This window comes from Schistosoma mansoni, chromosome 2 (genome assembly GCF_000237925.1).
Source record: "Schistosoma mansoni strain Puerto Rico chromosome 2, complete genome".
NCBI classification, from domain to species: Eukaryota; Metazoa; Platyhelminthes; class Trematoda; order Strigeidida; family Schistosomatidae; genus Schistosoma; species Schistosoma mansoni.
In genome coordinates this window covers 11,248,506-11,276,401 of record NC_031496.1, presented here as the reverse complement: position 1 = coordinate 11,276,401, position 27,896 = coordinate 11,248,506, and the positions used below count along the sequence as shown (strand labels likewise).

The 27,896-nt window shown below is 31.0% G+C and overlaps 1 protein-coding gene and 1 non-coding gene across 2 annotated transcripts in view; one reads left to right on the top strand and one right to left on the bottom strand.

Moving 5' to 3' along the window:
• Smp_146620 (putative voltage-gated potassium channel) overlaps positions 1-17,519 on the bottom strand; it is a gene marked incomplete at both ends in the record, with an annotated part of 30,146 nt that extends 12,627 nt beyond the window's left edge. Inside the window, 8 exons of the mRNA XM_018795668.1 lie at positions 514-713; positions 4,246-4,446; positions 4,828-5,029; positions 9,968-10,407; positions 13,268-13,354; positions 13,527-13,700; positions 15,289-15,519; positions 17,498-17,519. Of these exons, the coding sequence (XP_018649958.1) occupies positions 514-713; positions 4,246-4,446; positions 4,828-5,029; positions 9,968-10,407; positions 13,268-13,354; positions 13,527-13,700; positions 15,289-15,519; positions 17,498-17,519 (1,557 nt within the window). The remainder of the gene's footprint in view (positions 1-513; positions 714-4,245; positions 4,447-4,827; positions 5,030-9,967; positions 10,408-13,267; positions 13,355-13,526; positions 13,701-15,288; positions 15,520-17,497) is intronic.
• On the top strand, positions 11,727-11,793 carry Smp_tRNA_02278_Pseudo_TTG.1.1. The gene has a single exon. It is a non-coding gene (tRNA).
• Positions 17,520-27,896: the final 10,377 nt, after the last annotated feature.

Here is a 27,896-nt window from a genome sequence, read left to right as displayed (position 1 = left end):
TCTTTCAAAATATTTGCTTGTGGCTTACTTAAAATTATGTTAACTTTTTAGTTAGAATAATATCATCCTTAATATAGGCCTTTCATTACAACAAACAACATGAAACATATTGTCAACTTCTTTCAAAATAATTCATTTTTGTATTGTTTGTCTAAATCTTCCCATTGATGTTTAGGACTGTAATTGATCATGCAACTCTGGGATGGAGGTTCATCCAACTGATGAATCCCGAATAGAATGAAATGTGAGTCCTGGATTCCATTGCTAGCCACCATGCGTCTTTGTTTACAATGCTTTAAACCTAGTTTTAAGATTAATGAATGTTATTCTAGTTATCTGCAGAAGAAAGTCATGTTACAATTTAGGCGAAGACAGCATAAAATTTAATATAAGCGCAATTTTAACAAAAGAACATCTGTCAGTAATACAGTAACACGATTTCATCGTGTAACGCATTTCTAGTAAATAATATATTTTTCTAAAAATTAAATGTAAAGCTCAACAAAAACTCACTTTCACTGTATCAATTCCTTTCGTTACTGACCAAGATGATGTAATATAATCAATAACACGTTCACCTAACTCTCTTGGAACTTCATGAATTTTTAAGAAATCTTTAACCCCTTTCATCATTTCATTATATCGTGTACGTGTTGCATACATTTGTTGAACAATAGTTGTTACATTCCCGAATATAGTAGCATAAACTAAAGCTGTCATTAAGATAAAAAAAATGATGAATTTTATTTGAGCTAAATAATTTAAACATATTAAGTTTATTGTTTTTTTATATTGCAGATAGGGTAATCAAATTGGCTCCATATTCAAAGCATTCACTTTAAAGTAATATTAGCAGAGAAGAAAGAGCAACAGGTCGGATTAAATGGAGTTGTGTCTACATTTAGGGTGAACAATTGGCCCAAAAAGTTCTCAAAGAAGATTACTAGAAATGAAAGAAAAATTAAACTAGAGTGTTTACTGAAATATTAGAAGACCACCGCGGTCATCCTATTCCGTAGAGAAACATCAGAATGAATAAAGAGGATTCTAAACAAACATAATATAAGCGTGCATTTTCGGGATAATGATACCATAAGATCAGCATTAGTAGAAGTTAAGGTAGATTTCCAAAGGAAGAACAGCAGAATATGGTCTATGAGAACAACTGTGATGATTGTAATGCAGCTAATGTGGGAAAAACTTGAGAATAGGTTGGCGATAACGTTGCATGCGTTAGAAACAGGGCTCATGATCAATTTCGACAGGACCAAAAATACTTCAGAAAGGTTTTGGCATGTTTTCAGAAAGATTGACTGCAGAAGCGTTGTATACATGAGGTAATATAAACATCCTAAACAGGAAAGATGTTATTCAACTAACTATCACATTCAAATGTTCATTGACAAGTAATTGATCCCTAACTTTATCCAACCTGTTTATCTCACGTGCATCGTTATTCAGATAAAAGTTAATCTGAAATATTTTATCAATACAATTATATATTTGATGATTCTCTGTTACATTCACATGGATAGTTCAAAAACAATTTCAACCTTCGAATTGCACTCTTATGTTTACTTCGTATAAAAACAAATAAACACTTAATATCAAATACTAATATCTCAAACTTACACATGCGCACACACACTCACTATCACTCATTACTTTATCTTCACATTGTGAACTTTTCATATGATTAGCATCCAACTGACTCATGTGATACTACTTACTAAAGTCAACATCTGAATATGATTGGATAAGAACAGTATATGTTTGATTTTATTGTAAAAAATATTAATTATTCTTTGATGATTTTGATTGCTACCCTGAAGAAGTCCAGATAAGTTTGCTGGAAGAAACATCGGAATTATTTAAATTTCAATCTCTGAGATTAGTTAAAATATACTTTGTATTAAAATCTTATTTTTTACTCTATCAGGATCGAGTTTTCCTTTATACCCTTAAGGGTCATTATTTCAAACTTTATTTTAGCATTTAAATCACTGAACTGGCATTCAATGGTTTACATATTTAAGTTCAGTCAATTTATAATATCGCACAACCGTATTTCAGTGTATTCGTTTGAACTTTATTAATTGTTATTCTTCTTCAGTTAATTTGCCAAGATCATCTTTATATTCAAAATATTCATGAACTCCATTTGTGTTGTAGTAGGAATATATATATTCTATTCGACTATTAGACTGCATTAAGAAAGACTTGACACACATGACATTGATCACCACCCATTGTGATTACATCTCAGTCCTACAGGAGGTCGGTCGCGGCCTGGATAGCTCAATGATAACGTCTCTGACTGTGAAACCGGGTAACACGGGATCGAATCCGTCAGGGAGCACCAGTTCACTCAAGATTACAGGTACACCTTGTTGACGAGTGCCAAGTAGCACGAAACCTGAGTCCACGGTTTCCTGTTGACCACCTCCAACCACCGTCTTATTTCAACATAGTGCACACAGTGTCGAGTCATCTAGACTATTGACCAAATTGCAACTTCATCGATAGCATTCGATTCTGTTAGACTACCGTATGTGTTGATGATTCATAAATAAGATTTAACAATCTACTAGTCTGCTTGCTCTTGTGGAGCAGGTTATATTGGTCGTACAAAGCGAGTAGTTGTTAAACAAATATCTGAGCAGTACTTTGTTTGGTTAACTGAGGGGGAAAACAAACTGAGCGGTAGCTCAATTCTTGAACAAAAGATTATTTCTGGTCATACCCTACCACATTCTTCATTCAAATCCTTTACAAATTAAAAAATAATTGACTTTAAGAAATGTTCGAGTGAGGAATTTGTACAAAGACAAGAGTATAGTAATTCAACAATTCATATCTCAACTTTGTGAACAGAGGAGCCATGTTTAACCATTTATTCCCCCACAGCCTTGGTACCTCTTTGAATTTTCAGAATTATTTTGCTAATTATTACCTTCTTCTCTTTCTTTATTAGGTAGACAGTTATTGTTATCCTTTATTTTATATATTACCATCTCTCCTTACTTCTAAAACTAAGTAACGTAAGCTCTTGATGCAACTCTCTTTTTGTTCAATACTTGGAAACTTTGATTACACTGAAATAACAGCCTTCTATTATTGTACTTAATACTTAAAAAACTGTTTTCATAATGTTTACTGTTTTATGCTATATTAATTTATTTTCATTGACTTCTCCTTGAATACATTTGGCTATCTTTGGTAATTTTGTAAAGCTCCTCCTATTTCATCATAGAATACTACATGTATAAACTACATATAAATACGATTGTACAGCTTCTGAAAAAAATTTCTTAGCTGAAACATCTTCAATTTTTCCTTTTACAAAAAGTGTTATCGAAATGAAGAATATCTTAGCTGAATTGTTTTCAAACTATTTTTTTCTAGGAAAAAGAAATTCCATCTAAATTTCGTATATTACAGTTAATTATAATAAACTAAGGATGTGAACAAATACCAGTTTCGTCCTATTGTGGGACTCCTCAACAGTGCACATCCACGATCCCGCCTCGCGAAATTCGAACTCAGGACATATCAGTCTAGTGCACGAGTACTTAACCTCTAGAACCACTGAGTCGACATCCAACAGTGTTAATGTTTAACTTCAACCAGTACGCGAAATTGAGCAACCGTCCACCATAGTCTTCAGTGAGTTGATATCTCACAACGGACCTGGTTGAACTCCACTGGTCACTGCTTCTCACTAGAACTCCAGGAAATATCTCTTGAAGCCAGTCACTAGTGAGCATATGACAGACAGTTGCTCAGCTTCGTAGATTAGTTAGAGTTAAACATTATCACTATCGGGTGCCGGCTCAGTGGTCTGCAGGTTAAGCGCTCGCGCATGAGACTGATAGGTCATGGGTTGGAAACTTGCGAGGCGGGGTCGTGGATGTGCACTGCAGAGGAGTCTCACAATAGGACGGAGCGGCCGTCCAGTGCTTCCAGGTTTTCCATGATGGTCTAGCTTCAATTGACTCATGATTTCAACTATAAAAAATGCCACTTTGTTTATTTACTCAACTAGAGAATAATATAAATGAATTATCTGATTTTTCTCTTCGAATGATCTCTAACACCGAAAACAAAATGTTTTGATTTAGCATTTACGTCAAAGTTTACAAAGTTGTACAATCAATTAATGAACTCTTGTAATTTCCACTATAACAATAATCCATAATACAAAAAAAGGAATTGAAATTGTTCATATACAAAAAGTTCACTTACCACCTATAAGCATACAACAAATTGATAATAATTTTTCACTTTCTGTAAATGCGGCTACATTACCAAATCCAATTGTAGTAAGTAATGATAAACTAAAATATAATGCTGTTATATAAGCAGTCCATTTCTCTTTAGAATTTTGTAGAGGTAAATTTGATGATGATGATGATAATATATGATAAATATTATTATTATTATATTCTTGTTGTTTTAAACTTTTAGTCATAGTTGTATCATTTTGTAATGTTTCATTGATACATATATTACTAATTGAACAATTAGTAGTATTAGTTAATTGTAAGAAATGATTCTTCGACTTCATCGATGATGCTGATGATGATGGCGATGATGATAATGGTGATGATGATGTTGACGATTCAATATATGAAGGTGATGTTGATTGTGAATTCGAATTAATCAATGCGAAATTCAATACTGAATTATGTACACTAGTAATATGTTGATTTAATAATTGTGTTTTATTTAAATTTATCATGGATACTGTTAAACTATTATCATATAATGTAAATTCTTCCCAATTTTGTGGTTTTAATGAATCATTATATATTCTTGGTATCCAACCATAATAAATTTTATTTTCGATATCAAATATACCAACAGCATACCATGCACATGCAAACCAATGTGCTAATAGAAAAAAGCATAAAATCATTAATAATAATAATGTGGATACATATTCTAAATATTGATCAATTCGTCTAGCTGCACGTCCTATTCGTAATAATCGAATGATACGTAATGCATCCATTAGATAATAAACTTCCTATGAATGAATATTTTAAAGAGAAAAAAGAAATAAACCATATTGTTAGTAAAACGTTAAAATTATATAATTCATACAAATAGGGTAATATAAGGTGAACTTTTTAATAAAACAATATTGGACTATTGTGTTGTTGGCTACTTATATCCACATAAGTAGTAGATAATAATGGTCAGGCATTGAATGTATTTCACCAGAAGATCGATAACGAAAGAACGGAAACGAAACGCAATCGGTATGAAAATGCATGTACAATAATAATCGGAGACTATGGACTTGTATTTGTAGAAGGAACAGTTAAGATTGAGACAAGTGATTTATAGTTTGCAAAGTAACTGTTTACTGTATGGTTGTCATATTTTAGCGAGATATTCTGTAATTTTGTGCTTTCATACATTCGATTGTCCCCATTGGTGTTCTTGTTCACTACGCTATGAATAATTTACTTTACAAAAAATAGTTTTCTGAATCAATCCCGATTTTATCGACCCTTATGATGATTTTAGTTTGATTACCTCATAGTTTCAAATAATTATTACATTTTTAGTGAGTATTCAAAAATAGGACATATCTAAGCAAATCATTGTTTAAACACAAACTTATATTCCTGCTCTCCTTTTATAATGGCGTAAAATTTAATGTTAATAATAATGATAGGCAATCCTGATAAACGGCCGTCCAGTGCTTCTAGGTTTTCCATGGTGGTCTAGCTTCAATTGACTCATGATTTCAACTATATATAAAAAATTACTAAAAATTTCCACAAACAACCCCCAAATCCTTATAATTGTTAGAAAAATATGATTGGCAATTAAAAGATTGAAATTGTATGAATTAGATACGGAATAAAATGTTAATTTAGAAAAAACGTAATATCATATTATCTTTGGTTCTGATTTCCTGATGAGATGAATATAGTTTTCTATGGAATTTGAAATTAATATCTTTTCAACAGTTAAAAAAGAGTGAGTAAATGGAGACTAAAAGGTATATCGATATATCTGTTTATTCTTCTGTTTTATAATAAAAAGCTGACTAGAAAATCTGATACTGATTTGGTCAGTACTTCTAATTATATATTTTCGTAATCAAAGAAACTGGTTAAAATCAAGAAGAACTAATCGTAGTAGACATTAGCAACTGTTGACTGATAACATTCTTTAGCGTTACTCCTTTCTCTTACCCTATATAAATTGCTAATCAATTTCATTTATGAATTTTTGAAGTATGGTGGCACTACATCGTTAGCCTATGTTCTAAAATGGGGGTTAGTAGCCAGTACACGGTAGTATGATCGACTGTCCGATTGACTTCATAAAATATGAGAACCGTACATTAAATATTTTATCTGCACATCTTCCATCAGTTGTCTCTCACAAACTTCATCGTTCCTTCATTTTTGTTGTTATGACAATTACTGTCTGTTTACATTCTTGTTCTCCTTAATTCAATCTTATCAATTTTCTGCAACCAGGTATTCCACTTCCGATCGGTGTTACATACTACTTATATATGTCAGCATAAGTAACATGTACCACATAACGACTAGTTAATCATTGCACAAATATTCATGTTAAAAGTATCAGTGGCTACATCTGAGATGATCTTATGTAACTATGTAGAGTCACTTTCTAGGTAACTAATATGAGGCATTAGCAGTGCACAGAATTAGTAAAACTAAATTCTTTTAATCTCCGTCAAGAGAACCTCAAATTGTTTTCAACATGTAAGCAGTGGATACATTTTTGAATGTATAAGAGTATTTATACCGGTTCTACTCTTTACTATAGTCTAACTCCCTTCAATTGTGCTATTATTATCGTTGTTATTTAACTTATTCAGAGATTGATTTACACCGTAGATATTGTCTTCTAAGCTATTTACGGTAGATGCTTTATTCTGTCAGTGGATAAACTTAACCACGATGCAAGTTAATAGAAAATTTATTCTTCTTTAACGAAATCTGACTAGTAATTACCTAATTCTACAACTGTAAATGAATCACTTCATCATTTTATAAGGTCACTTTTAATGAGAAGATAGATAAACAGTAATATTCAGACTTTTGTATACGACTGGTTGTTAAAAACGCTCATTACGCAATGTATACACTTGAAAAATATTTTATAACTAAATGTTCAATGTTTTTCGAGGTTATGCTTTCTTTTTGTGAAATGATTTAATAGTACTCACAAGTAATCTAGTCCTTTACTAGAATTTAAGTATTGTCCACTAGCATGTATGAGTTCTCTTGTATCATTCACGTAGTGATGAGAAGATAAACTATTCAGTTAGCATTTCCATTACTTATATAACTTCGTTGAGTACTCAGTTTGTAACATATAGATCAAGGACTTTTGAGCTTCCGTGACTTTATCTTGATTTCAAATTCAATGACACTGTCCATTAAAATTCCTGTTACAATGGTTCGATGTATTTTGCGAAGATAATTAGCCATCTAGCATAGTACCTTAATATATTTGTCGATTTAATATGTGTACTTCAGTATTGGAAGTTTACAATCTAATCTAAGGTTAGTCATTGCACCTTAAAGTCATAAATGCATGAAAAGTGAGATTTTTTAAAATCTAACATCTGGATCATAATTATCATTAGTTATGATAAATATTATGTTCACCGTTATAAATATCAATACATAGTAATAGAGTCCTAAGTATCAATAACTGAGTAATACAAACTTCTACCAAGAAATATTTCATTTCTTGAGCACGATGACTATGTTTATTTACTAGCTTAGTGAATAAAAGTTTGGTATATGAAGGTAAAGATGTTTGGATTCGGGTACGTTCATTTAAAGAATTTTAAATGGTACGAAACAATCATCATAGATTATAATGATAGTCATAATCTATATATACTCTTACATGGATAGATAGATATATGTTTAAACGCAACAGGAAAATTGACTGATCATAAAGTAATAAAATTTGATTTGTTTTTAATTTGGAATACGTTCAAAAGATCTTCTGAAATGTTTTACTCTTCTTTTTTTTAAAAAAGACTAAAATTTAAGAAATTTGTTTATTAATCAACACTAGAAAATGCATTAAATTCAATTGACTGCCATAAATCATATAACGAAAATTTAAATTGTTTTAATACTTCGTTTATAGGTGGTGATACAACCAATATCTATGCCAAAAACAAAAAAAATAATTAAAAATGATAAATTTTTTAACTTATATAACTTGAATCACTTAGTATTGTTTGTTTGAATCTTCCCATTGATGCTTAGGATTGCAACTGGTCAGTCTCTTATTGCCATATGTGCATACTGTGCGTATTACCTCGATATAGCCTTAATTTACGAGCATTATAAGCAAAGATGGATAGTGGCTAGCAGTGGAATCCAGGACGCTATATCGAGGAAATACGCACAGCATGCACATATGCCAAGTATAGACTGACCAGTTGCAGTCCTAAACATCAACTGGATGATTCATTCAAGCAATATTAAGTGAACTCAAACTTCACCTCATTGCACAAGCAAGTGGCTAACGGGACTCAGTAGCTGAGTGGATAACGCGATGTTGTTTGAAGCGAAAGGTACTGGGTTCGAGTCCTAGAGTGAACATCAACTCTGAGATGCAGGTACATCCAGCTGACGAGCCTCAAATAGGACGAGACGCCTGTCCTGGATTCCACTGCTAGCTACTATCCATCTTTGCTTATATAACTTGAGATCTTAAAACCCAAAAGTAGTCTAATATGTTTTAAAGTCAGTTGGAAAGAAGCCAATTTATTGATTTATTGACGAGAATTCATTCACTGGAGAGGATGATTATCAGTTTGTTTCTTTTTGGTTTAATATTTATCAAGTCTTAAGAGTTTCGCTAAGCCTCATTGTCTACTAACATTTATCAGAATTATTCATTTAGAAATACATGAATTATGGTTAAATGTATAATATTAGAAAAAACAGAGATGTTAAACATGATTGTAGCTTTGTATTGTAGAAGAACATACTGAATTGAGAATGGTTAATTTCTATTCTGGATAATATGCTATTTCATTAGCTTAGAAATTTTGTTAAAATTGTTTGTCATATACTTTAAATCACCGATTGATATTTAGCAAAACTACAATGAAAACTACAATCCTTTCGTGTTTCGTTATGATTTTATTTAGATAGTTGAACTTCTAGAATGTCTCAATCTATAACAATAAATATACTGCAGGTATTCATTCAATATTTAAAGGAGAATAGATAGTAAGCTACTATCTGACATTCCTAAGACCTGTTGAGAATAATATAAAGTATGGTAATTATAAGTATAACCTTTCGTAATCACATCACATTAGTGTTTTCGTTTCATAGATTACTTCTGTGAAGTAAATGTTTTCTTTACTCTCTTGAAATAAGATCTAAATGTGTTCAATAGGCATAATTTGTATTAGAACATGATTTCGAGTATGCTTCTCACAGTGTCGTGTGGTTTACTTATATCCACATAAGTATTATTTGGTGAGGGTCAGGTATAGAATGTATTTTGGCAGAAGATCAATAAGAGAAGAATAAGAACGAAGCGCAATCGGTATGAAAATGCATGAACAATGAGGTCAGAGAAGCTGGACTGATATTTGCAGAAGGAACAGTCAAGATTGTGTCAATTGATTGTTATTTTGCAAATTAACTGTTCACTGTATGGTTATCAGATTTCAATGAGATAGTCTGTAATTTGTGCTTAAATACATTCGATTGTCCCCACTCGTGTTCTTGATCACAACAATAGGTGTTAACTACATAGGAATCAGCTATCTGTAACAGGTAACTGTGAGTAATTGTGTTTGGTAACTCAAATACTTTTAATTACGTCATTTATTGAGACGAACTTAACAAATTCAAACCAATGATAATATACATGGTAGCAAAGATATCTAATAACATGATGTAACCAAGAAATTACTATGACTCACAGTGTTATTTACAGGCCAACAATATTTTAATATCTCATATGGAAGACAAGCCAATAAGTCTAATGTAAACCAACCACTCAAATAATTCATTCGAATAACTGGAGGATCAGCAACCACCTCACCACCGGCTCCAACAAAAGATGTATGAAAATTTAATACAATATCTACACCGAAAATAATATCAATAATCGCATCTGTTATAGTTAACAGCTCTAAAGTTGTTGGATGTATCCATTCTTTTTGATTATTTGTCCGTACATTTAAAGATTCAGAGGAAGGGATCCATGCTGGTCGAGGAATAACTGCAACTCTTAATGGAACAATGATAGCTGTGTAACCAGTAAGCAATAAAATTGTCCAATCCCATACAATTCGAAAAACGGAATAATGTAATAGTACATGTTTAGGTGGACATGGCGGTTCTGGACGATAACGTGGAACTGATTCAGGAGCTGGCCATTGATTACTAAAAAGATCATCTACATCTCCATTTATATTTGTACCCTAAAATAACAATAAAACATATGAATCGAATGAATGAGTTCAAATATTGTTTTTTATAGTCTAAACTGATAATTTGAAAGATCTCAATTGAAAACTGTTATGTATATGTAAATGTACTTTTGAAATTCGCGTCAGTACAATTTATGATACGCTTTATTTGTAAACACTTTGAATTATCATCTGTCTAAAATCTATAATTCAAAAAATTATTATTCGGTTTGTCAATTTTTGAGTTGTTATTAAACATTCATCCATATTCATATAAAAACTGTTTTTGAGATAGAGAAGATTTGTAGCTCAGGTGGACGATAAATATCGTCGTATTTGAAAGTCAGCTGGATGTACATGGAACCCAGAGTTGATTTTCACATTGAGACTCAAACCGAATACCGTTCGCTCCAAGCGCCATCACACTATCCACTTAGCTACTGAGTCCTATTTACTAATAAACCTTGTGATTTAAGACAATATCAAGACAATCCGCACAGGTTACACATATGCCAACAAGAGACTGATCGATTGCAGTCCTAAACAACATTAGGGAGATACAAGTAAACAATGCCAAATGAATATATTTTATGCATCATTCTTTATCAAACATTTTAAAATCATGCAGTTATCACAAATTTGATCTTGTCTGTCTTTGAATTCCACTCAACTATTACGCCACCCACCCTTTATGCTTCCTTCATTCTAATACCTAATAACCTCTGACCTTTCCTTGCATTTATATATATATATATATAATTATCATTGATAACCTTTTATTATTCCGATCCTTTACATTCAATTATGTCAATTGTTCCACACTGTTTATTACCCCAATGTTAATACATATTTGGTTGTATGTAGTTGATGAGAAACCACGAAATATAATGAATTTATATTATTCTGCATCAATATTTCTTTTAAAATCATTTTGAAAGCATTGACTTTCTCAATCCAATCCCTTTTTTTATAATAACATACATCCTTCTTCACTTAGCATTGTTTGGTTGAATCTTCCCATTGATGTTTAGGATTGCAATTGATCAGTCTCCTATTGGCGTATGTGTGCATACTGTACGTATTGCCTCGATATAGCCTTAATTCACAAGCTTTGTAAGCAAAGATGGAGGCAATACTCACAGTAGGCATATATGCCAATTAGAGAATGACCATTTGCAGTCCTAAACATTGATGGAAAGATTCAAACAAACAATACTAAGTGAATTTAAACTTCACCCCGTTGCACAAACAAGTGGGTATCAGGACTCAGTAGCTGAGTGGATAACGCGATGGCATTTGAAGCGAAAGGTACTGGGTTCGAGTCCTAGAGTGAACATCAACTCTGAGATGCAGGTACATTCAGCCGACGAGTCCCAAATAGGATGAAACGCGCTTCCTGGATTCCACTGCTAGCCACTATCCATCTTTTCTTACAATACATCCTTCTTATTTGTTGAACCTACAAATCTCTTAAAAGTACTTCAGCAAATAAAACCAACGATACAATCAAAATATAGTAATATTATCTTTGTAAACAGACACTTACTTTGATATTTCCAAGCTTTTTTGAATTCAATACAGTATTGTTGGACTTTTTATTTACTCGTTTCTTAAATATATTATGTTTATGCTTTCTGGATTTAATTTCTAAATTATATAAATTTAATTCACCAGATTCTAATTTATTTAATGATTTCATATAACTACTACTTATCATATTAGATGGTAGATTATCAATAATATCTGATGTTGAATAATGATGACAAGATTTCGTTGATTTACGTTGATTTCGTTGCTTCAATGGAATAATCAATTCAATTTCATCGTTTGTATTATTACTATTACTATTATTATTATTACTGCTATCATTGGTGGTGGTTAATTCATTTGTGTTGTTTATGTTTTTATCAGATTCAGAAGATTGTTGATTTTGTTGTTTTTCAGTGGATTTCATTTGGACACATTGAACTGTTTCATTTTCAATATTTAATTGTGGAGAATCTACTTTTTCTGGATTATCTGTAATTGAGTTTTCAGCTTTCTGTCTTACCATAGCAAATACTAGACGTGCAAATTTTCCCCAACCTTAACATAAATATATATAAAATGAAATCGGATTAGATTTTATTTTCCAAAATGTTTAGTGTTAAGTTCAAAAGATCATTATACCGAAGAAATTGAAAGATACTTAAGATAAACTTGATAGATTCACACATCTCATTTGTTAATGTGCAGACATATAAGTATTATTTCGAAATCGCTTGGTAAAGAATAACAAACTTGAAACGTATCCATCCTGTTTACAAGGTTTCATAATTTGTTATCAGCCTTATAATTAGGTTTAGCTAATACACATGCTTGTCTATTTAACTTTAAATGTGTTTTCATCTCCATCCTTTATAGCGATTTTAGTAGTTTCTTAGAAGAAAGCGGATGAATTGTAAGTTATTTTAGTGCATACATTAATTCGAACAATGAATGCTGATCCTGCCCATATTTATCCTAATATTTGTAAGCTTCAAAGGAATTCGTTTCATAGTGTATCAATAAAAAATTGGTTTACTTGATGATTAATTTGCTAGGACCAAAACAAAACCCTTTCAAGTGATATTTTTATTGGGAACACATTTAGAATTGCAGCTAGTAAACACGTGGCATCAATCTGAATTTGCGCAGTATTTGTTGTTTCCTTTCTACAATCGCATAACATATTTGTTTTCACCACTATAAATTATCTTAAATACTCTATCGATGTATCATCCTTTGAATTAGTTCTCAAGTTATCGTCAGATTCAGGAAACTTTAAACCTAAAAGTTTCAATCCTAAGTTGATTATTGATACAGTGTTGTACAATTTCATTATAAGTAAACATTTGTTAGATAAAACAGTGAAAACTGAAATGTTTGTTAACTTAGATACTACACATGAGGTTTATCAGTGATACAAATCAAAGTTTATCATTGGTCAATGTCTAGCTACAGCAGTATGATACATTTTCTCACTAAACTCGATAGGTTCTTTAAACTGATGAAATTGTGTAATCAAACATGATACTATTAAACTTACTACTTCCAGCGTCACTTGCAGCTGCAAAGGCTCCTAATGCTGATGTCTGAGCAGATTCTTCTTTCAATGGTTGACGAAATGCTGTTAAATCTCTGAATGTGATAAGAAATAACACTACCAAATCTTCATCATTACGAATTGGAATTAATTCAACCAAAATACATAATGGGGTCACTTGAAGAATAATAAGAATGACAACAAATAAAATTAATTTATATCTGTGTTTGGTAAAATAATATTTGTTATATGTTATCTTTATTTATTTCGTTCATGTTTGCTTCATTTGTTTTTTGTAAAAGTGTGATACAATTGATACTCAAGAAGTCATTGCTAAGGCCTCATTATATAACTTAATTACTCTAACGATTGAAGAAAGTAAGTAAGCCATCGAAGTTCATTATGTGTTATTCATTCTTTGCTTCAATTTATTGAAATTCTTAGATCATGAGATCTTACATGAATTAAAGAACTCTTTTAAGTATAAATAATATTCAAACATAAATTAGCTGACATATTATACTTATGAACCACAAACTTATTATTAAACTTAGATTACATGTGATTGGTCATGCACATACTACTAAATGTTTATCAAAAGGTAATTGATTGTTCGAATTAAACGATAGTGATTAATTCACTTAGTATTGTTTGTTTGAATCTTCCCATTGATGTCTAGGATGCAGGAGGATCCAGCTGACGAGTCCCAAATAGGATGAAACGCGCGTCCTGGATTCCACTGCTAGCCACTATCCATTGTTGCTTACAATAGTGATTAATGCCAGTACATTTTATTGAAAGAGTTTCCTCTTACTTAACAATACTTAATAGCATCTACTAAATGGTATCATTTTCTTGTATAGCTATTCAGCTTTACTAGTCGTATGTGATTGTAACCTCAAATATATTTAACATATATTTATTATTATCTTTATAAATCTTTTTTAAAAATTCATTAAAATAAAAGCAAACCCATTGGTTCGTCATTAGTTTAGTGGGATTAGACTAGGGTCATGATATCTCGCAAATCGAATAATACTGAAGATATGGATCAATTTGTGTTGACACAAAGATTGAATGATATGATACTTGAAGCAAACATGAAAAATCCTTCTTTAATCTCTGGTGTCATGATGAGTTTTCACAATTTAAGAATTTTGAGAACGACTCATGCTTTCAACTATGAAAATACTGAAATCTCCACACAAACCCCTTCTGAATATAATAAAGAACTATTGGTATAAAGCTATCTTATTTGTAACATTTTATTGCTTTGTATTAGCTCAGTGATTAGAACTACCTGCAAATAAATTATATATATATATACTGAATTCGTAAGTTAGAGAACTTGGTCTGACATGATACCTAGCCAGCTTTAAAAATGAACTAGTAGAACAAGATGTCTTGGTCTAAATTATTGTTATCTACATTACACTTATGTTAAAGAGAAGAATCAACTAAAGGTTTTAACTGATCATGAATTTTCGGAACTCGATGTATTCCATTAATATTCTTGAGATGATGGAAACGTTTATGCTGATGATGTCGTTCAGAAGGATGATGAAAGCTCCATGATCAACCCATCCAGCTCAGAGAACAAAACTTCATCAATATTGTTCTTTCATAACATTCAAAGGTCTAATCTCCGTGTCTATGTTAACACTTATCAATACAACATTACATAATTTTTACAGAAGTATTTATGCCAAGCAGAATCTTTTTTTACTTTCGATTATAAAGCGCATACTGTTTTGGATAGACTTACAATTCTTTTTGTACAAAATTACTTCAACATGTTCAGATTTTTGTTCTTTAAATGCATTTTCTAATGTCATTATAATTGATTTATCTGTTTGTGGTCCATGAAGAAATGGACAAAGACCAGGTTTTTGCATCACTTCAATACGACCAAATTCTGTGAGATTTGTAAATCCATTACTAACATATACAATTGGAAAGTCTAGTATACGTGCATTAGTGAGCAGAAAACAGGAATCTATGGGGGGAAAGAAAAGAAAAAGTAGAAAGAAGTAGATTTTTTCATTTAATAATAACGATATTGTTTCGTGTTTAACTGAAAATAAAATCAGATGAAGTGGGAATCATGGATTATTCAAGTAATCATAAAAAAAATACTCATCGGTTTTCATTGTTCACTTGCCAATCAGAGACAAAATGACCAGTTTTCAGTTATAAGAGAATATAAATTGTTAGGATTAATACACGAAACATTTTCTGAAATATGGAACGATTGGTTGATAAATCGCCAATCTTCGTGATTTGTTGGTCAATCATTTATATGACAGATGAATGGTTGTGTGAAATCAGCACTTATATTTATGCAATAAACAAAATTTCAGTAAACGAAGTTTTTACTTCTCCTAAAAATCTTTAGAAATAATAATAAATATCATATCCATAAAACACGTAGGTGGAGATTGTGAATCAATGTCCTAGTGAACAACGTGTAAGCCTTCTAAAATGATGGATGCTGAGTTCTAGACTCACTTTGGAGGTCAATAGAAAATTAAATCTCATAAGTGAAATACAAAATTACAATGATAACAGTCCAACAAAGCCCAAGCATTGTTCTGCGTAGACATTATTCAAAAAAACTAAAACTTATTTAGACATTCTAAGTACACAAAAAACTAAAGGAATTATTCTTTAGTATGTATTCTGTAATAACGGCTATTTGACCTACTTCATCAAAAGATACCTGGCGATCCAACCCACTATTGCAAAAATCGACCCCAGAGATCAATCAACCAGATCAGCTCACAGAATCTGAAAATAATCTAAATCAAGCCCTTTGAAATCGATAAAGCTCATAAACTAATACCGTTACTTCATTCTAATATAATGTAGACCGAAGGACAACAAAAAATATGACAGATGTAAATTCACATGCAAATTAAATTTTACCAATTGTGAGTAACACTACAATGAACAACTCGATGCCTTTTTCACTTACGCTTATATGAACACAGACTAATAGTGGAACGACATGATGCATTATAACTGCCATCAAACAATGTGGACAATCACAGATATGAATGTGACAGCGGAAAATTTGAAACTCTAAATTGGGAAAAATTCTAAGAATGTCAAAAAATTCCAGATTCACTGAAACTCGATAGATACTCAAACTAAACTTGACTTATTAAGGCAGACGAAAGATATCAGTCAACCACATAATCAGAGGTCAACTGAAGAAGGCAATCAATGGGAATACAGTGGCAAACGAAAAAAACAAAATAAGCAAACACACCCAATTGGAAACAAAACTATTAGGTTTTACTGAATTTTTACTATCGGGATAACTAAAAAGCTAACTTATACATGAACCAGGTACTTAATTCGCCTCCCAGAACGACACTGAAAGCTCTACAATTAAACAGTCAAGTAAGAGAACTAATACGGTAAGTAATAACTTAATCAATGCGAATGACATAAGAAATTGATTTTATTCCGATTGTATGTGACATGTACTTACATCTTAGAAAGGATTATAGCTGCTTAATTGTATAATACTGTAACCGTTTGTTCACAAGGTAGGTTATTGAATTATTATTATCATTAAATACAACTAAGTTCAATTTATACAAATCTGAACATTAACTTAGTTGTAAATAAATCATATAAAATGCAGTGTATTCACACTCCATTTTGATTTATTTTAGGAGTCAAACAAATGCAGATAATCAAACTTCACGTCTTTTCACTTGTGTTCAAGTTACCATGAGGTATCAGCCTGGAGTTTTCATGAATGGCTTGGAAATTGAATAGGGCGTTGGCTTGACGGAAATTAGCAAGAACATACCAAAGCCATAAACATTCACCTGAATAACAAGACTGTGCTGTCACTAAGATGTTTAGAACGACTAAAAAGAAAGACTATCTTTGTCATGGGGAAGAAACTACTGTCCAGCATACTATATTATTTTATTTATCGGCTGGATAACATCAACAACCTTCAAGAAGAAGCTGTTGCATATATTTTCCGTTAACAAACAAATATTTAGTTTGATTTGATAAAATATGTAGTCAGTTATATTTCCTAGTGTTATACCTGTTTGTATAAATACATAATCGACTATGCAATTAACCAACGGTCAAGTGTAACAGCAAGCAGAAGTTAAAGTAATATCACATTTCATTTTTCTAATAAATGATACATAACTTTATAAATCAGAATAAATTTGTATTTTTATGTTACAGTCGTGAATAAGTGATTAGATGTAGTCAGCAGGAAACCTTGAACTTAATTTTCGTGATAGTTGGTTTCTGTGGGCATGCTGAATTCGTAATCTCGAGGGAACTGAGAATACATATAGGACCCGGACTCGCTTTACTCAGCTTCACAGTCTGAAATGTTATGATTGAGTTATTCGAGACTGGGTTGACCTTCTGTGGGTCTGAAACATTTATCATTAATTGATGAACAATGTTGTATTTTAAAGCAATTAGTTCATTTGATAAATTTCGATAATATAATGAGAAGACGAAGATTATCACATAGTTCTGATAATATTCGTCTTTTCATTACATTATCGAAATGTCGTATTTTGTTTAGTTCTTCAGCGCTAACTCTCGAAATCTGTTATGAAGATTGTTTTTGTGATCATTTTAGTAACTATAAGATCATCACAACTATTTCAATGAAATTACACATCATTTTATCAGCTATCTTTTGTGAGCTTTACCCATTATTTTATAACCGGTTACGTCTACTTGTTAACATGAATATGCTTGGATAAAATGAATACAAATCGAATAAATAAACAAATTTTAATGAATATATAATTGCAATGCATGATATTTGATTCTTATCAATGGTAGAATAATGATAATAGATGAGCAAAACAAAATAATTAAGTTTTCATATTAATATTATCACTACATTTGTTTTATTTCTAGAACAAATACATTCTTATTATCCACCTATAAACTAATCCTAACATGAATGTAAATAAATGTAGCCATAGCAACGGTTAACATTTATATTTCTTTTATATATTTGAATGAAATACCGTGTAATAAATGAATCACTCTTTGTTTTTATTTGTTCATTTCAAAGTTTTGTTTTTTCGTTCATCTTCTTAGAGTGTGTACTGGTTTTCATTCTTGAGAGAGAGAGAGAAAAAAAACCCGATTTGTATCGCTTTTCATATTTTGAGTGAATAAGTTTTGACAAAAACGACCGATTACTTTTGTTTTTTTTAAACAAAACATAATCTATTAATAGACATTGAATAGAAATATGATTTCCGCCTTAACATATTAATGTTAGATGAATATATGTGAATGAATCTAATAATATGGTAATCAGGATTCCTATGACATCGGTACACCTATATCCAAATACTATTAACTATTAACCTATCAGATTCTTGACCTGGTTACTTTTCTAATATTTGTGATTATGTAAATTCTATATGAATCATTATATTCACATTGTATTTAGCACAGACTCATCATGCAGTATACAACTACTCATCAAGACTTATAATCCACTGCTAAATACTTAAAAACAAGGACAAATCAACTGATTGAATGCTTCCTGCTTTTAAGTAGGTTTCCAACTGATGATGAATCAGAAATTTAAGCGACATTGTAATCAAGCTTATAGATAGTTTCAGTAACATAATGAGATCTTCTTGAACATTATAAGTATAAGAATGAGAACTAGAAAACTATTTTATATTGAGTTGCTAACAAAGATTGATATTTTGATTATTGAATCAATATTAATAAAAGTTTTACCTATTTGTTTACACTTTAGAATCCTGTCTCAAAACAAGAGTTATTTGTTTTAAGGACATACATTTCAACAGTTCAATGGTCAGTGGTAAGTTTTAATTAAGAACTCACAGGTTTGACTCTATGAAAATAACTTTAATAAAAATAAAGATACATGAAGGTTATTTATATAGTCAATTATTAATTGACTAACATATTAGATATTACAAAAGTGGGCTGTGAGAAAGTCACTAATTATAACTAAGCTTCCACCTGAATGAGAAGAATCCTAGATCCTAGACTTTGTGTACATACCTCAAAAATGTTGTCGTGTATACAATACTCATTTGGTTCATTTGTAGTTACTTTCGGTTGACTTCTTAATTGTTAATCAAATCAGTTGATAGTAAGTTGGTTATAAATATTTGTAAATGTATAGTTCTCACTATTGATTCATAAATTTTGATCATTTGAGTAGTATGTTTAAAACTTTACCGATAAAACTAAGCAAAGTCGTTGATGGATCATATATTCATTACTGAAAGGGTGCAATGTTTTATTGATCAATTACTGAAAATAACCATTTAGAAGCTAAAATAAATTATCTGGTGTTTTGTTAATGGTATTGATTTTGTCAGAAAAAAATAAAAAAAATAAGTTTGAACATAAAGGTTACTATTACAACTGTAACATCATTCAAAAAGAGTCATTTTAGTAACTAAGTAATCAAGAATATAGAACTACTTCGTTAATATTAACGTTTTTTTCCATAGAAACTAAAAATAACATTAAGTTTTAGACAATAGTTATTGATGAAACTCAGTTAAGTAAAACAAAGCAAATGAATACTCAGTGGAAAGTTGATATTAACCTAAGTATAGATTAGTACGATATCCAGTACTTTTTGTATATAACTGTAAGATTTAAGATAATGATAAACTTTTGTGTAAATGGCATAAATTAAAACTTTCATTTCATTCATGCTTAAATGTTGATGCTTTGAAAACTATTTAGTATTCAGTGAATCAAGGATTTGAAATTACGGACTCTTTAAACCGTTAAAATCTGTAAGAAAAGTTATATATATTCATTCTGAATATATTCAATTATTATTATATAAAAAATGTGAAAAGATATATGAATCATTTAAACTAGCTAGTTAAAACTATTTCATTTGAAGAGCTAAATCTTTCCGTTGTCAATTTTAAAGAATGAATTTTGATCAGTCAATTCTGGCAGATGTTTTCTCCTGGGTGAATCGCTTTGATATTGTATCTAGACCACAAGTATTTTTAAAGAAATGTTTAACATCGGCTAGCAAGGGAATTTCATGTTACGTCTTCACAAAGGAAATAAAATTTACCTCCATCACTCAAACCAGAGGTTCATTAAACTAACTAACTAAGTAAATGATGAATTAAGAGCTTGAACTGAAAAGAAATGAGTTACGATCTCCTTATGAGCATCAACATTGGAGTGCAGGCAAATCTATCGGAAACTTCTCAGATAAGATGAGACTTCAAACTCCTATCAAATTCGACTTAGCTAAAAATATGTGTTGTGTACTATACCATTAATATTCATTAAACGATTACTATTATTCTAGATAGTATACAATCATAGGAAATAACTCACATCATGAAATGGAAAGAAACTCAGTTTAATGTGATTTTAAAAATATCAGTTACAAAAAAAAAAATAACATAAAAATGAAATTGACCACAGATTAGAAAACCACCAAACCTTTGAGCATATTTGTTTAACCTAAGCTTTGATATCACTATCATCTTCAATTTATCTGGAAATTATATAAGACCAATACGATATTAATTTGTGGATAGTTCTCTTCAAAAAATAGGATCTATAGAAAAACCTAGGGAAATCAGACAACTGGTTTACACTAGTCTGCGGGTTCCTTAAATATGTGAACTCACCTCCTGGATAGGTTAGAACTCAAATGCTTCGAGTTTCTTCATGATTATTGTACCCTTAGAATATTACACTAAATGGTAGCCATCACACTGATCACAGCCACCTGGTTCAGAATGGTTCCTTATTTAATGTCAATCCATGACAAAAGTATTTCCCTATCAAGTGAATATTTTCATTTAATCTAACCAAGATTAAGTGTTACAGATTACTTGTATAATGTTGAATCAAGTTGAATCACTAAACATCTTAACTATATTTTATGCTATATCAAATGAGAATAAGAAAAACATAATTCGGGAAATGTTTTATTTTGTTATTATGATATTATTGAATAGAATGATGACCTGAATTCAGTACTAATACAGGTCACCAGGAAATCATACCACATGAAGATAAAGACTAGTTTTCTAACATGAGTTGGTATTCGAAGAACAGTATTAGCAAATGTTGGTTCAAAGAATTTATCATATATATGAGCTAGACCACCATGGAAAATCTATATATCTATATATACATATATATCTACCATAGATGATGTCGTTAAACATGCTTTAAATTATTATCTAAATTCATTGTGAAACTACCAAATATGATTTGGGTTTACTTTTCAATATTCTATCAAAATATTTTTCATAATTAATTTACTTAAAGCATAAGATTATAAAAAATTAAACATGTTTAGACTTTAAAAAAAGAAAATAACGAGTAAGTCCATAACAGGACTGATAGGTCCTGGGTTCGAATCTCGCAAGTCAAAATCGTGGATGCGAACTGCTGAGGAGTCCTATAATAAGACGAAACGGTCGTCCAGTGCTTCCAGATTTTCCATGGTGGTCTAGCTTTAATTGACTCATGATTTCAACTATATAAAATGACTAAAATCTCCACAAAACCCCCTTTTAATAATAAAAAAACTGTTTATTTTTTTTTGTATTTTTCCTAAGTAAATCAATAAATTCAATCATTTTATTTAATTATTGTTTTCTTCTTTAAAGAAAAAAATAATAATTGATACATGATATACATTAGTAATTGCATTTTGTTTTTCTAATCTGAATGGCATGTTTCTAATTAATTAAGTAATGGGCGTTTAATTTTTTTAATTTTTTGTCTAACAAAATAATCTGAGAAATATCTTCTCCCATATATTAAATCTCTAGTTTGTATTATCCCAAATTTCCTGTATTTCATTAAAAATTAGTGAATCATTGAGATGCTTGAATCAGTCCAATTAATATAGTGAAATGATATTATGGTATAGGATTAAGAGAAATGGAAAACAAGTAAAAGAATGCCAACGAAATATGTTTTGTACGGTTATAGAAGCAGATATGAAAAGGATGAATAATAACTGGAAAGAACTGGAAAAGATTGCCCAAGACAGAGTTGGATGGAGAATGCTGGTGGGCGGCCTATGCTCCTCAACGAGGGGTAACAGGCGTAAGTAAGTAAGTATAGTAAACACTTTATATTTTGCAATTTAGAATATGAATTCATTTGTATCAACAATATAAACCATTAAGTGTTATTATTTAGATTGATAAGTTCTACAATTCAATCATACAAGTATGTATATACCATGTTAGATTTACTCAAACAAGAGCGTGAAATTGACTGAGTTAAACTTTATTCATGTATACTTATTACTTATTAGTAGATAAAACTAGTCATGAGAAATAAAAAAATGGTTTTGGATAAGAATCTGGTTATGGCAATTTATATAAACAAACGCCCAAATTACTTTTACGTATGATAGTATAACGCATAATGAATTTATCACTTCCATTTAATTTTTTTAATATTAAATTGATTAACCTAACGTTTATAAGTAAAAAATAGCTATGTTCCTAGTTTTTTTTAAATGTACTATTGTGAGTAGTGTTTTTTTTTCATTTAAACGATATAGATATCAATACCATAAGATGTATTATTGCTACAAGGCGCCTTGATACGTCTGAGAGTGGGAAGAGTCCTCCCCCTCTACGCACTGAAACGATCTCATTTGGCCACGTGTATATAGTCGCTGACACGGAAGTCTTACTAACTGCTTTCTCACAGAAGGAATGTTTTCTTAAAAATCGAGAGGACATAAAACGATTGTCCGGAGCTTAAACCAGGTTGGTGGGTACAGAGTATCTACCTAGGGGGGTTGGAAAACCCTGATTCCGAACCAATGGGGCACATCGGCACTAATATCCTGGGGGAACAAATAGGGTATGAACCTATTTTTGGCCACCGGCTAAGATGATACTGCATTTCGTATTGTCAGTCCACTGCCCTGTGGATTAGATCTTTGAATCACAGGCTCGAGAAGTGGGTCCTTAAGTGATAAGTCTTGTTGATTGAACGCTATACTCGGATCCTAGGCTGATTAAAATAAGAAAAATAAAGACGAATCATCATTCAAAATGTGAACAACTTTCATATTTACAAATGTCCTTGGATAATAAGCAAATGATATTTTACATGTCTGAGTAAGGCTTGTATGAATGGGAAATACTCATGTTTTTACATATGTATAACATCTATTATAAACTTATTATTATATGATAAAGACAAGATATTTCTTTATATTTTGTACTTAAATTTTATATGATAAGTCTTGCTGATTGAACCCTATACTCGGATCCTAAGCTAGTCTCGTAACCCCTAAGCTAGAACTACACAGCAACTTTAACACGAGAGAAAAGGCACAAAATATGCGGGAAGCAATTTACTCCAAAGGTTCATTTGTGTACAGAAATAATAGGGTTTTTATGGTATTTTAGAAGTCCTTGTGTTTTCCTGAAAATTCTAAAATTCTACTAAACAAAGTAGCAGTATAGTAATCAGCCAATCAGAACCTCTACATGTGACTTCTCATTTTCGCGATATTTCTAGCAAAACTTCTGATCAAACGCTGATTGAATAAAATATTTCCCAATGTTTCCTTAGCTTGTCATGTCTATTGCGAGAAATTTTCAGGATCGCCCCATCATTAAGAAAATCACCTGTTTCGGTTCGGCCAACCGAACAGTATCCTGGCTCAGATGCAAATTGATTAATAACCACTTTATGTGGTGTTTATACATTTTGGTGCCCCCTTTTACGCGTGTTTATCTGTTTTAAGTTAATAAATTGGCAGATCTGTGCGTTTTAAGATATTTCGGATAAAATCAACTTAAGATAACGTAGTCCGTCTGTACCTTTTTAATGTTCTAACTTATTACTGGTGATGAAGGAATTTTTTAAATTTCTTCATATGTTTTGGAAGTACATTAAACGGTTAGTAAAATACAAAAGAAAGCATGAAAACGTTTCAATTACGTTTCAATTAGATGTTATTATGAACTGATATTTAAATTTTTATAAAATCAATCGGTTCACATAAAGGACATCTGGTTTTCTCTTGACTAATTTAGTATATCTTCAGTAAATGTAAGATATTTGTTATCTAACACTAACACTTGCTTCCATAGTATGCAATATTCAGTAATTTTATTTATTCTAAATACTCAGCCATGTATTTTTTTCATGGATTCACTTCAACTATTTCAAATGTAAGATATATGAAAAAAATACTCAGTCACTTTCATTCAATTCTTCAGATACGATTAACTTCAGATTCTGTTCCTTGATAATAGACACGATTTATGTGAATTCCTTTACATCTGTTGGTAATCATAAATCTCGAGCTACTTTTACTTCATACCTTAATCACTACTTTCAAGTTATCATGATAAGAATAAGTTATTCAATCTTTTCATGTACCTACATTGGCTAACACAGATTGTAAAGAATCCACATAATATATAATTCTACTTGTTGCTAATAAATAATAAGTATCGACTACCATAAATAATTCACAATAAGTTCTAGGAATAGGAAGCGCTGGAAGTGAACAGGACAAACATTGAGGAAATCACCCAACTGCGTCACAAGGCAAGCCCTCACAGAAATCCTGAGGGTCAAAGGAGAACAGGAAGACCAAAGAACACATTACGCCGAGAAATGGAGACAGACATGAGAAGAATGAACAAAAATTGGATAGAACTAAAAAGGAAGGCCCAGGACAGAGTGGGTTGAAGAATGCTGGTCGGCGGCCTATGCTCCATTGGGAGTAACAGGGGTAAGTAAGTAAGTAAGTAAGTCTAGGAATGGTTAATTGAAGAAAAACAATTCTTTCTCAACAGAGAATCTTTATAAAAAGTGTCACATTAAATTATATGAAACCGCTTAATTCTAATAGATAATTTGTCTATTCAACTGTGGAGGCATTTATTAACATGCTTTTGTTAACCTAATCCCATATGGAACACAGTTACCTATCTATCTATCTATCTATCTATCTATCGGTCTACATATATATGATTTCATGGCACAAATAATTTTCATCATATTCTATGCTACTAGTCTTTGTTATCTTATGAAGTAACTGGGAGAAAGTATGATACCATCATAGCAACAACAACAAAAAGACAGGAAAGAAAATGCATTACTCTGTCTCAGTAAAATGAATAAATTTTTAGCTTTTTTATAATAGAAATTAAATTTGATTTATTTTTCTGATAAAATAAAAACACAATGTAGCATAATTTATATATTGCTCAAAATGATTTCAAATTTTATATATACTTAAACAATTTTTATTACTGATAATACAGTGAAGAAGATTTGTAGCTCAGGTAGATGATTTTGGTAGAGTTTTATTCTCTAAGCTGGATGGTTTGGTCGTGGAGCTTTCATCATTCTTCTGAATGACATCGGCAGCACAAACTTCAGATAGAAGTGAAGTGTTCGGATTTCTTCGCATATGACTCACAGCTTGTCTTGTAGACCCCGATCTTGATTGCCTATTGTCGACCTTTAACCTGTCATTGTTTACTACTTCAGTTTGATTGTATCTTCCAATGATTTGATTAGTGGTCCTATATTTATTCATGATTTTTCGGATGTCGTTTAGAAGAACGATGAAAACCTCACAACCAACCCATCCAGCTAATTCTGTGAAAAGGAAGATATCTTCTCTGTATAAAAATCCCTTCTTTTAGTTAAACAAGTCAGTTGCAGAAGGATGAAATTGTGAATACATATTTTTATTTGTATTAAGCCAAAAATATTTCGGAAATATGATCATCTATACAAGTTGACTTTTACCGAGGATCAAATTTGGATACACACTGAATTTGTATTAATAAATAAATGAACAAGATTTCTAGAAATAAACCATAAACAGATTCATGTCTAACATTTATTCACATATAAGCTAGTGCTTTAAAGTTTATATTTAATGAATTAAGGTCAGTTTTAATTGATGTAAAATAAGAATGAAATGTGAAGTGAAGGTCTTTAGTCTGAACTTCCTTTTCACATTTCTAATAATCTATTTTTGTATCTATATAGTCTGCCTAGTGTTTTGTGTATAGTGGTCTATAACTAAACTTATCTATGCCATAACAGTAGTGAATTAAATTAACTAGGGGTATTTAATCAGTGTATAACTGCTATGTGTGTGTGCGTATCACATTACATAATCTAAACTATGTGAAATACGTTAAGGAAATGGTGAGAATCTCATCACGCAAAAAAAAGTAGAGTGAGTTAAAATTCTCAACATTTGAATTCGGTAAACACAAATAAAAAGTGAAGCAATACAAAACTTCATGAGACTTAAATATTTCTTTCATTCAGTCAAAATAACTGACTGCTTTAGGCAGAATTCAAATCAAAAGTCAAGTAAATATTAAACAATTCAACGTTTTGTAGACAAGTTAAACAAATTCAATTTTCAATTTCATGTATGTCAATATGTAGTGTTGAAGTATTTCAGAAGATGATAAGACAACTACCTTGTATTTTGATCATCGGTTGACTTTCGAACGATGTCGTTTCATGATATGAACTATGATACCAGATAGAATTTCATTTTGTTTCATAATTATTAATTACTTTGTTGAATTATGAATACACAGAAAATCCAGAGTTTCTTAAGAAAAACTAAATTAAAATACTGAGGTAAGTCGTACTTGCTTCTAAACTGTACTTAAATTAGAAGCATATGAATACGAATTCCCAATGTATTTCATTGGTTTGAACTTTAGGAATTTTGTATAAAATAGTTGCAACATTTTGCTTATTGTGAAAAATGCAACAATATTCAAAAGTTTAAAGCGATTAGTCCCTTTTGTTAATTTCGATAGAGCGATGAGAAGACACAGTTGATCTGAAAAATGTGATGTATTTGTATCTATCAATTAATGTGTTTGTACGGACACATATACATAGGGGGGAGTAATCGAACAATGCAATCAAAGGTCATTGAACATGTGCCTAGATGGCTTCCACACCAATTAGTGTCAAATGATTCGATCAAAGTGGGAGGTAGAAAACCATGTTCATAAATAGCGGAACACATAAATGAAACGAGTCACAAAATTGATTTCAATACAGCTTTTGAAACTTTGCATAAAAATTGTCGAGGATGAGGTTTATTGAAGCCTTGGCTATTCGTAAATTCAAACCCCCCTTGTGTGTACAAAAACAATTTGTTGTAACCTTAAATTTACCGTGGTAATCCTTATGTTATTTTGTGGCCTAGGATAATGCCACAATTTCTTATTCTTTTTATATGGTGTAAAATATGTTTCCCCCCCGTTCATTACCTTTTCTTATTTGAACATTTACTTAACTGACCTTTATCAATTTTCATATAAAATGCCC